The 12234-nt window shown below is 43.2% G+C and overlaps 1 protein-coding gene across 1 annotated transcript in view; it reads right to left on the reverse strand.

Annotated features, from left to right (window-relative positions):
* The window catches only part of SLC6A1 (solute carrier family 6 member 1), a 54307-nt gene that overhangs the window by 10353 nt on the left and 31720 nt on the right, over positions 1-12234 (reverse strand). Inside the window, exons 9-11 of the mRNA XM_019505103.1 lie at positions 6672-6784; positions 2638-2769; positions 1252-1354 (exon numbers count right to left, since the gene is read on the reverse strand). Of these exons, the coding sequence (XP_019360648.1) occupies positions 1252-1354; positions 2638-2769; positions 6672-6784 (348 nt within the window). The remainder of the gene's footprint in view (positions 1-1251; positions 1355-2637; positions 2770-6671; positions 6785-12234) is intronic.

Raw genomic sequence — 12234 nt, forward strand, 5'->3', positions numbered from 1 at the left:
TGCTGGTTCTTCCTCCCCAGGTGCATCACCTTGCAATTGTCAGTGTTGAAACCCATCCTGTTCTCATCCGCCCACCCCTGTAATCTGTCTAGGTCTGATTGCAGCCTATTCCTCCTGTCTAGCATGCCCACATCCCCCCACATCTTAGTGTCATCAGCAAATTTGAAGAGGGTGCTTTTTACCCCCTCATCCAAGTCACTGATGAAGATGTTGAACAGTGCAGGCCTGAGGACTGAGCCCTGGGGGACCCCACTGCCCACATCCCTCCAGGTTGAAAATGACCCATCCACCACCACTCTCTGGGTGCGGCCCTCCAGCCAGTTGGTGACCCAATTGACTGTGTAGGTGTCAACACCACAGTCCCCTAGTTTTTTAATGAGAATGGGGTGAGAGACAGTGTTGAAGGCCTTCCTAAAGTCCAGAAAGACTACATCAACTGCTACCCCTGTGTCTAAGGATTTTGTGACCTGGTCATAAAAGGCCACCAGGTTGGTTTGACAGGACCTGCCTCTAATGAACAAGTGTTGGTTGCCCCTAAGCATAACATCCCCCACGATAATTCTCTCAAAAAGCTTACCCAGGATTGAGGTAAAACTAACTGGCCTATAGTTTCCTGGGTCCTCCTTCCTCCCTCTTTTTGAAGATGGGAACCACGTTGGCCCTCTTCCAGTCCTCTGGCACCACACCAGAGCACCACGAGTTAGGTAGTGCACTTTCAAAAAATGGCCCATGGCAGCCAAGAGAGGGAATATATGGGGCCTGACGAAAAGGAGTGAGCAAGTGGTTATGAAGCTCAGTGATCATTAACTATTTAGCGGGCCTCAGCATCACTGTCCTGGGGTCAAGATTCCAAGTTTAAAGTGCGGTGTTTCCCAAGTGGGAGCACAAGAGGGACTATTCATTTGTCCCAAGCCTTGTAACATTGAGTAGAACAGTACTGACACACCTTTGAACATGTGGGACTCAAACTTCAAAACAAAATAAAGAAATGCCAAGAGCTGGATTGAAGGAAATCTTTCAAACTCTAAAGTGTCTTTACAAAGAAATATTGAGCCACTCATGGAACACCTCCTTAAGTGCACTGGAACTACATGGAGAGAAATGTCATAGAGTATACCCTGCACTAACATACGCACAGGCAGCTTTCCAGACACAGGGTTTCAGGCATGGTAGGCAAGTGGAATTGCTAAAAATTTTCACAGGTTTTATAGTTGTACACTACATGCAGTGTAAGGAAAACATATCACATACCATAGCACCAGGATATGGAGATGCATTCAAAGAATACAAGAAACAAGAGACTCATTCCACTGGCAGAGTAATAGTCAAAAAGCTTAAACACATAAATTCCACCCTAGAATATGTAAAAAGAAAATAAAGAAAGAGTTAATGCATTCCCTTAGGATTTATTTTAGAAGTAGCTGTACATTTCTCATGCATAATTTTGTAAGTTATGGATCAAGATTATGGCAAAATATTTTAGCTCAGAATACAATTTCATATATATATATGTGTGTGTGTGTGTACACGCACACACATCCCTGATACACATACACACATATCATTAAAGTGTATATGTATAAAACACATATGTAAAATGTTCACGTTCATATCATTTACCTCTTCAAAAGTCAATGGTTCCCAAATAATTAGAGTAACGTTGATCTGTGGCTCTGGATCTACTCCTGGTTGACTCTCAGTTCAATATTTTCCCTGTATTTACTTGCAACCCAGAGAAGAAATAATACTTTTTTGTTTCTTAGTCACCCTGGATCTCAAAGAGTTCTATGAAGCCTGGACAAGTTACCTGCTTACTTCTTTAGTTTAAATGACAAGTTATACAGATTTGCATCCTTGGGTGATCTGGCCCAGGGCTGGCCAACTTCTTAGTGGCTGGGAGCTGTACACCCTGATAGGTTAATGGGGGAAGGAGGAGGATTCATGCTGTAGGGGCCACACCTGCATAAGCCATTTGCCCTCCAGGTCCCTTGCTGCACCAGGCATACAGACAGCCCATCCACCCCCACTGCATCTGGTGCATGGGTACTTCTGCCCTCCCCCCATAATGACCACATACAGGGGTGTATGGCACAGGTGCCCCAGTTCTACCTTCAGCTCCCTGGGTGTAGGCTCCTCCACTGCACTGTGCTGCACTGGTGCCCTGTACCATGGGGTTCCCTGGTACCACAACCTATGCTGGGTTGCTCTGCCCTGCCCCCTGGTGCAGGACAGGAGGCAGAGAGAGAAGGGGAAGCCAGAGCCTCTGGCTGCTGCTGCTACAGCTGTAATGATGAGGGAAGCAGTGGCTGAGTGGGAATACAAGGGTCAAAGTCTAACCCTTTGCAGGCCACAGGACAGCCCTGATCTGACCATTCATTAGGGCTCACAACACCCCTTCCATGAAGATGTAATTTTACATGAGTACTATTTGCTTCCTTATTGAATCTTAATTACAAAGATTATAGGTCCTAGGGGGAAAAATGTTTATTATCTTCATTCATTACTGTATTTATTTAAAATTTTATAACCTTTGAAATAATCATCTTCAGAGAGACATTTTTCTCTTCAGCCACTTGAACATACCTGATTGAAAATATGAGGTGAGCATGCAAGATAAAAACCCTTTACACTCCTTACCTGAGTAATATTGGACAATCCTATTAGATAGGAAACAACACAGACAACGGCAATGAATATTTCTCTTCGATTGCGTAATAACTTTGGAAATTCATCCACCAAGGCTGTTATGAATCCTTCCACAGTGCAGAACTATAAGTAGAGCTCCAGGTTAAACACAATGCAATAAAACTGCATGATTAGATTTAGGGTGAGTCTCCAAAGCACTCAGCATTTTCCTAGAGCCATACTGATTTTGCTGAACACACTGCTGAGCACATCTGAAAAATCCCCGTTTCTGTCTAAAAAGATCCATGTGCAAAATTATTCAGCTGCAACAGTTCTCATAATTTTAAATGATAAATTATCATTCACTTCTTTAAATTAAAGTTATCTTTTTTGTAATGGAAGAAGAGGTGTGTACATCCAAAACCTAGATCCTGAAGGCAATTATTTATACATTTATTTGAGATTACACACATGCATAAAATTAGATATATGCTTAAAATCTTGCCAGACTGGTGCTTAAATTATAAGGTTAAGGATGCAGGACTATATCTTTGTCTTGTATAAATAAGCATAGTTCCATTAAATCAATGGAAAAGTGCCAGATTATACCAGTTGATGATCTGGCCTTCGATGTGGAAATTTCAGAAATATTACACACACGGAGTCATTTCCATGATAACTGAACTCCTGAATGCCTGATTAATATTAAAGCACATTCATTTCTAGGAGTGCAATCATGACTTAGCCAATACTGGCAGCTCCTTTATAAATGAAACATTTCACTAAAAATGGTGGAACAGCTGAAAAGAAAATGAAGAAAGCCTGACAGCCTGTAGACATATCTTATTTTATGAAGTGACAGTGTGTCCTTTAGGCCAAGAAGGCTAACAGCATACTGGCCCACTTTATTAGGTCTATTTGTTATATTTGTTTAGTAGGCCTATGTGGACCTAGCCCACCATATCACTTAGTAGCCCCTTTTAATTGGGGGCTAATAGAGGTAGAGAACAACTGAAAATGGGCAACAAAAAAATGACAAAAAGGGAAGTACAAGTGGGTCAGAGTGTCAAAACAAGTGCACCCTCAGGGGACACCAAGCAGAGCACCCCAGTTACCACCCACCAACTCTCAAACGCCAGCTATAGAGCCAGCAGCTACTGTCCAGTGACACTTTGCCCAGAGACAGGACCAGAGAAAACCCAAGAAAATGGCTGCACAGTGCCTGGGGACCCTCCTGGGCAAAGCCTCCTTCCTGGTGACATGAAAGCCAGGTTGGGCAGGGCTAGGAGGAGGTTAACCAAGAGGTCCCAGGCTTTGGTGGGGCCATTGATGGGGAGTGAAAAAGTAAACAAGTGAGGAAAAAAGTGCAGCCAGAACCTCAGTAAGTGGTTCTGGAGGAAGAGGTGCAGGGGCTGCAACCTGGTGGACTCCAGGAGCCCCTTTACTAGGAATGTTGCCAGAAGATTGAGGGAAGTGATTATTTCCCCTCTATTCAGCACTGGTGAAGCCACATCTGGAGGACTGTGTCTAGTTTTGCCCCCCTGACTCTTCCCCTTCCCCCACCCCCCACACACTACAGAAGGGTGTGGACAAATTGGAGAGAGTGCAGCAGAGAGCAATGAAAATGGTTAGGGGGTTGGGGCACATGACTTAGGAGGAGAAGCTGAGGGAACTGGGCTTCTTTAGTCTGGAAAAGAAAAGACTGAGAAGGATTTAATAGCATTCTTCAACTAGCTGAAGGGTTGTTCCTAAGAGGATGGAGTTAGATTTCTCAGTGGTGGCAGATGACAAACAAAAGAGCAATGGTCTTAACTTGCAGCAATGGAAGTTTAAGCTAGATGTTAGGGGAAAAAAAACCTCACCAGGAGAGTAGCAAAGCACTGGAACAAGCTATTGAGAAATGTTGTGGAATCTCCATACTTAGAGGGTTTTAAGACCTGGGTAGACAGCCTTGGCTGGGATGATCTAGTTCAGGATGGTCCTGCTTTGAGCATGGGTTTGGACCAGATGACCTCCTGAGGTACCTTCCAACCCTAATTTTCTCTGATTTATAATAATATTAGGCTACTTCTTCAGCTGTTACTGTAGCCTAGGGACAAGATCTATCATGAATATTTTGGTCTAATTACTTTCACAGTATTTCTTCCCAGACTGTATGAGATACTTCACTGTTTTTCAGTGAACTTCAATCTTAATGAAAATATACCAATAATAAGATTTAACAGTTACTTATGTTTTGGTGGATTTTGTTGAAATGTGGCTTCCTAGAGAGGGCTGAAGTAATTTTGGTTATCAAGAAAATGAAGTGTTTTGTTCTTATTAGTAATGACTAGTCAAATGCTAGCTATATATAAGCAGTAGGTGTATGTGAAACAAGTCCTATTTGATTTGGATTCAGCCTGTATCAGGGACAGTGATTTGACTTGTTGATTCAGATCACTGTCCCCAATTTGATTCGGCCAAATCCAAAGATTTGATCCTGATTCAGAGAATCAACAATTTGACCATAGACATGGCTTTAAAAGGTTTTTAATACATACAATGTACCAGTGTGGCTCACAATCACTGTGATGGGGGGGTGGATGAAGCGTCCCACAGGAGCACAGGGGACCCCCCCCCATGTGCTTGGCGGTGAATCCAGAAGTAGACTGGAAGTACTTCCAGTCCACTTCCAGGTCTGCTGGGGAGCATGCGCAGCCCTTCTCCCCTTGCCTCCCTGGCTTGGCAATCAACCACGGAGAGAGCCCATGTGCCCCCCACCCCAGACCCAGGAGGCACCAGTTACCAAGCTGAGGAGGTGCAGCGGTGGGGGGTGCGCAGTTCCCCCACCCCTGCTGAGCTGAGGAGGTGGGGGGTGGGGAAGTGCTTCTGGTCCACTTCCAGGTCTACTGCTGAGCATGCTGGGGAGCTCCCCACAGTCTTGTAGGATGCTCCATCCACCTCACCATCTCAGCATCCTGCATTCTGTACCTGCAGTTACTAACTCTGGGGTTTTTTGTGGAAAGGAAAGTAGCTTAGTTCCAATTGGTTATCCTGTTTCTGCTGGTCCCTTACCCCTGCTAGCTACCCCATTGCACTAGATGTGCTCCTATACCCAGGGATATCTTGATGTGGGATATACTATATTCACTCAATTAAAAGATGACTTTTCCCTCCCATTTAACATGGGGAGGAGAGAAGCCCCTCATCTTACAATTGAGTATAAGGTGGTGGGGGGCAGCCACCTCTGTACCCCCCTGCTGCTCCTCCCCTGCAGCATGGGCCCCTGCTGCTCCTCCCCCTCCCCACCATGCTGCTTCTCCCTCCCCTGCTGCACCCCCCTTACCTTTGCTCTGGTGCTGGCAGGCTCTGTCTCCACTGAAGCTTGGAGCATGGAGTATGGCCTGGTTCTGTAACAGCTGTGCTTCATGCCTCAGGCTACAGCAGGAATGGAGTCTGCTGGTGCTGGAGCAAGGGTAAGAGGGAGGAGGAGGGGCAGGCAAGGGTAAGGACAAGGACAGAGGGAAGGAGGAGCAGGGACCCAAGGATGCAGGGGGCAGAAGCAGCACAGAGGGGAAAGAGGGGGTTAGAGAAAGGGGGGCTTGAGGCCTGAGGCTGAGGGGGGGCAGAAGCAACACTGAGGGCAGAAGAGGGTGACAGACCTGAGGCTGTAGGAGGTAGGTACAGAAGGGGTAAGTGGTGGGGGGGCAGGTTGCATGGGGCAAGCTGCATGCCGCCCCTACCACCTATCTCCTTACTGCCCCCCACAATGTCTGTGCCTTCACTGCCTGCCCCATTACTTCCTCTTAATCTGTCCCTTCACCACCTGCAGTGGTAGTGGGTATAAATTTAAGATGATGCCCCAAAAGTAAAATTCTATAAGTGGAAAATTATAACAAATGTATACATTTCCCATTAATAGAATCTAATTATTGGTGGGCCATCTTAAATTTGGGGTCGTCTTGTATTCAGGTAAATACAGTATATGGGAAAATTTACTGTCTCATGTCATACAGAAAAATAATCTGCCTTTATTAGGATTAATTGCTGTTTAAAAACAACATTACCTGGCTGTCTATTCCAAGCATAAGCAACATGGAGAAGAACAGAATTGCCCACAAAGGAGAGATCGGTAACTGTGTCACTGCTTCTGGATAAGCTAAAAATGCCAGTCCGGGACCTGGTAAAAGAAGTGGGAGAAAGGTTAGCAATTCTCTTTCTAGTTATTTCAGACTTGAAGTAATGGAGAAGTCTAGTGGGGTTATTTAGTCCTTGCAGCACTTTTGTTTTATATTTGTCAATCTGGGGACTATTTAGGTGAGTGTGACAGTCATTTTTTAGCATTAATGGAAAGAAAATAGGCTCCTATATTGAATCAATACTGTTATTGATAGAGAAGGAATTATAAGTGTGCCTTCAGTTAAAAAGCTTTAACAACAAGTACCAGTAGTTTGAAATGCTGGTTGCCACATTAAATTGTCTGTCTGGGTAAATTCTCAGACAGAATTTGCATCTATGGGTTCACTACTGAATGCTCTCTCTTGGACATACTCAAGTGACTACTCTTAGATTTAACTATAGCCAGAAGAGTTATCCTTAGCAAATGGTGAAAAGATTCCTCTTTGATTTAAGCATGGTAGTTAAATGTGTATAAAAACTGCTGTGATGGAGACAGAGAAAAAAAATGTAAGTTCCCATTTCCTATTTCAAATAATGACATCTATATGTATTAATAAGGGGGGGAGGTTGGTTTGTTTTGTTAACACAGCACAGTTGGAAACTAGCTGTTATCAGGATGAAAGTAAAACTTCTAAAGTAACCACAGTAGAAATAAAATTAGTGTGCTTCTGCTGCAGGTGGATAACCTACTTTTTAATTATAACTTACAAATTATCCTTCTTGTTAGTTTTCACTGAAAATGAGTATTTCTGGGACACCTGTCAAAGAGATAACATATCCTTTACAACACTCAAGCACTGAGCAAGGCTGACAAGAGTTCCAATATCAAACCTGGGTAGGAATATGGAACTGGCAACCTAGGTTTGGCAGTTGCGCAGTTTCAACTGTATAACTTTCAACAAAACATTCCCTACACCAATGCCATACTAAGGTCATGATTTTTTTTTGTAGTCTGGATAAGCCAACTCTTGTTTGTAATACCTAGGAAATACCAATTGGCTTGCACCTTTCACTGTTATTTGCATATTCTATGATAGATTTGTATATCAATCCTGGTGATGACTGAAGTAGCATTACAGCACTACACCAGAGTCAACTGCTTGTTGATCCTCCAGTGAGGCACATTTGCAAGAGAAGCTGTTTATGTTGTCAACTAAATCCTAATTCAAAAGACAGCCAAATCACCATTTCATGGTATCACATATCATCACTTCTTTCATCACCTATTGTTTGCAAATCATGAAGAAAGATGTGCAGCTTTGAATAGGAGAGAGGAAAAGTGTTGACAAATAGAATCCAAAACAGGTACCAGGTATTTGCAAATTCTGCATCAACGTTTAAAAATGTACTTTGTGTTTAGAAATCAACACAGCTCTTTGTAGCTCATTTCTGCCTCAGCTATGCACATTGTTCAAACACTGACACAGTAAAATTGCTTGAAAATGCAAACATCATTACCACACAATATCAACATTACTCATCTGCTCAGATTCTCATGGTATATTAATTGTTTAAAAATATTTAATTAATGTGTAGTGTTATTTTTAACTCAGGAAGGTAATTTACTATTGTTCCATAATCACACTGCTTTCATAGCTGTTCTGTAATTGTATGTTATAATTTCATATAGTGTACATGTGTGAAAAAATATACTGGCTGCTGATATTTTTTTATAAATTAAGTAGCTCCCAATTCTTAAACCTGATTGAAGAGTCTCAATGGAAGTCTGTAATAAAAAGTTAAAATGACTGATTAATTATCTTGCAGATCTAATTTGATTTAATATTGGACAGAGAGGCATGAGGCTTTTTGCACCTTCAAGATCCTGAAATATAGCAAACCTCTACTGAAACCAAATTTTGCTGGCTGACTGGTTAAAAAACTCTCATGTTTTCAGTGTTAAAAAAGAAATCACACACTGGTTCAGGTTCGCTCTAAAGACCATTCAATTTCCCATGAAACTAAGAACTAACTTTTTGTGACCCTCAGAAAGTCTTTGAATTGAGAGTTTGAATTGAGGTTCAAATAAGCATTTCAGGAAAATGGTCACCAAACTGCTGTTAAACACTAACTTTGATGATGCCTGATTTTTTAAGACTCTTCCATTCCTTTATTTTTTCATTTCTATGAATTCAGATTTAAAAAAAAAGATGCACGTAAACAGCAATGTCATTCCTGAAGCCAAGAAAGTTCTGTGAAATTTCAGGTTTTCAGAAATGTTTCACAAGGTTCTGTATGTTATGACAGAAAGCTTAAATGTTTCTATTAATTTAGTGGCAAAAAGTAAACATCAAATAGCTGCACTTTGTATAGAGGTGCCATTTATATGTAATTTGCTGTGTTTTAATACATGATTGATAGATATTATGAGCATGTTACAGATGTAAATATTTTCTATTAATAAATATTCTAAGCACACCGGCACGTGTTACTTGTAATCTATACATTGACATGTTGGACTGTTTAACAATTGTATACAGTATCAACCTTTTATAACTGCAACTCTAATATACAGTGACCTGCTGAAGCATTTATTATAGCCATTTGTGCAAAGCCTGAAGAATCAGCTATCTTTTTCCCAATTAAGTGCTCTGAATGCAAAGTTCACAGTGCATTTTCTCCATGCATTACAATGTAAGCAATCATACCAGTAGTTGTACTCCTGGGTTCTCCAACAGCATTTTGCATGACTTTCCTGGAAGGATTACTTTTATGTGAAACTCATTTTATGACTAGTAGAGAGGACCTGATTGAGAATTCAAAGATGGAAGGTCATTTGGGTAAAAGTCTTTATGAAAAGATAATAGAGCTCCCTATTGTAAGGAAATGAAGACGTGAGAACAGCAGGGGAAAGATAATGGACTACAGAAAATCAGACTTCCACAAACTCAGGAATTTGGCCAATAGGATCTCTTAGAAAGTCAGGGGATTATTTAAGAAATAAAGTGAAGGATAGCCGTCAGTTTCTGAAAAATGACTATATTAAAGGCACAATGACAAAATATCCTGATGAAAATTTTTTTTTTAAAGCATATGTAAGAACCATTCATGTCGCATCAGGAGCTTGTCAATGATCTGTAAACCATAAGCAGAAACAAAAGCACCTAATAAAGAGGGGTCTAAAAGAATGGTACAACTATATAGGGATAAAATTAAGGGGTGCATCCCCATGAGTAGCAACGTGCATCCCTCAGAGACAAACAGCATTGTGCCACTGCTAGTTGTCACGGGAACGCCCCTGCATGTGCACTCTGGCGCATGGAAAGTTGCCCTGCATAGGGTAGGAGATGCTGGGGCAAGCACCAGAAGCCATATCTGGAGTCCTGGAGGCATCCCAGGGCTCCAGCAGTAGCACTCTGGACAACTGGAGCCTGCCTGGCATGCTTTGGCTGGCCAGGTTCTGGTTTCAAGTGACACATGCTGCTGCCACATGCACTGCCTCGCTTTTTTCTGGTGCTTTTTTCTGGATTCCCCTGTGTCAAAAAAGCCCACCACACTGTGAATTAGCAGCACGGTGAACACTTGTATGTGCAGCACGTGTGGTTTGTGGCACTGCAGACAGGCGTGTGGTACCACCAACTGCACAGGCGTACTCATGGGGATATATGCCCAAGAAAGCTAAGGGGAAAAATAACTTTCATTTAAAACTGCTCTTAATCTCTCTCAGATCATGCTCAGTGCTGTTCTAAAGATATAAACAGATGTCACTGAACAGAACAGACATTTTCCCTTGTCCCACAGGGTCAGTTTCCTGCTAATCCTGGGAGTAGTCAGGGCCCAGTTCTGCAGGACAACTCAGGACACCCCTCTGGCAAATGGAGAACCTCTAGTTTTCCCTGCTAGCAGAAGCATACCTGGGGAAACCCCGGGTGTTCCTCTGCTAGCAAGGAAACCCAAGGTTTCTCTTTTGTAGAGACGCACAGCTAGACTCTTGAACTCTCTCTAGTGTAGTCCTGAGCTGACTGGTAGAGTCAGCCCTAGAACCCCATCAGTGTCGATGTGTATGCTGGGAATCCCAAACAGGGGAACCCACACACAGGCATTCCTGGGGTTTGAGGGGCCTGATCCTGCATGCCCTGGGAATTGGTGGGAGTGGAAATCAGCTGATTGGTCAATGGGACTTACTGGGGTGCAGAAGTCTCAGGCCCGCAAGCCCCAGGAATGCCTACCTTGGGTGGCTAGACAGCATAGGCACCTCCAGGATGCCTGTGCTCTGCCTTCTTAAGCAAATGGACATCAGCCGCAAGACATCAGCTGCAAAATAGCTGTGGCACAGTGCCTTTCTAGGGGTGGCTGTGAAGCCCCTGCAGACCTCCCTCACCTCGTGGGTAATCACCCCTTCAGTTCACCCACCACTCCTTGATGTTAGTTATTTTAATGAGAGGCTGCTGCAGGGCTTCCTAAATTGTTCTCTCAAAACTGACCACCAGGTGCATGATGGGTTCTACCTTACAGGCTAATTGCATGAGTCTGTTCCTTCCCTACACCATACCCCATGCCTCACAGATAGCATCCTCATTTATGTTATCTTTCATTTAAACTTCCTTCTGGGGTTTCTGGACCCTCATTGGCCCCATGCTCTCAGCCCCTCACTAGGCTCTGGAACACTCCCTGGGCCCTTAGGAACCTCCTCCTCCCCTTAGTTCCTCCCTAAACCTCCAGACTGCTTTAGGTGTTCTTAGGGTGACAGGATTTGGACCTTGGGGAGCACTGGATTTGCATCTGAATGAAGGCTTTAATCTGTGTCTCAGCAAAAGCTGCTGGTCACAAGATAGAATGATATATTAAAAATAATATTGCAAATGCTTAGGTAAGCAGTTTTCTAACAAGTCGTAGTATTAGAGTGCATTGTGTAAGAAGAACAAGATGCAGCCCACCAGCTATTGTCTGGAGATAAAGCACAAGCAAGACCTTGGAGATGGTGCTGAAATCAGCAAAGAACCAGAAAGAACCAGCAAGAAACCACAGTCGACTGAAAGAAGCCGGGGTCAAAGTCTTACGCATGCACTCTTAGCAGAGGCATGCAAATGAAGGAAATGCATAGCCAATTCCATGCTAATGAAGTAAACAGTAAACAGAGGTAGAGCTTGAAATGGGAGGAGAAATGGAACAGAAAGAGGGACGGAGGTGGAGTGAATGTTAACAAGCATGAATCATGGTGTATAAAATGTGAAAAGAACTACTGTTTCATAGTTTCTAGGGTCAGAAGGGACTTGAGCAGATCATCAAGTCTGACCCCCTGCCATGGCAGGAAAGAGTACTGGGTCAAATGACCCCAGCAAGGTGTTTGTCTAGCCTTGTCTTAAAGACCCCCAAGGTATGAGCCAGCACCACTTCGCTTGCAAGTTGGTTGCAGATCCTACCCACCCTGACAGTGAAGTAGTGCCTCCTGATGTCTACTCTGAATTTACCCTCCGCCAGCTTGTGACTGTTATTTCTAGTCACTCCTGG

Source organism: Gavialis gangeticus, unplaced genomic scaffold (genome assembly GCF_001723915.1).
Source record: "Gavialis gangeticus isolate Ggan-Ray unplaced genomic scaffold, GavGan_comp1, whole genome shotgun sequence".
Classification (NCBI taxonomy): Eukaryota; Metazoa; Chordata; order Crocodylia; family Gavialidae; genus Gavialis; species Gavialis gangeticus.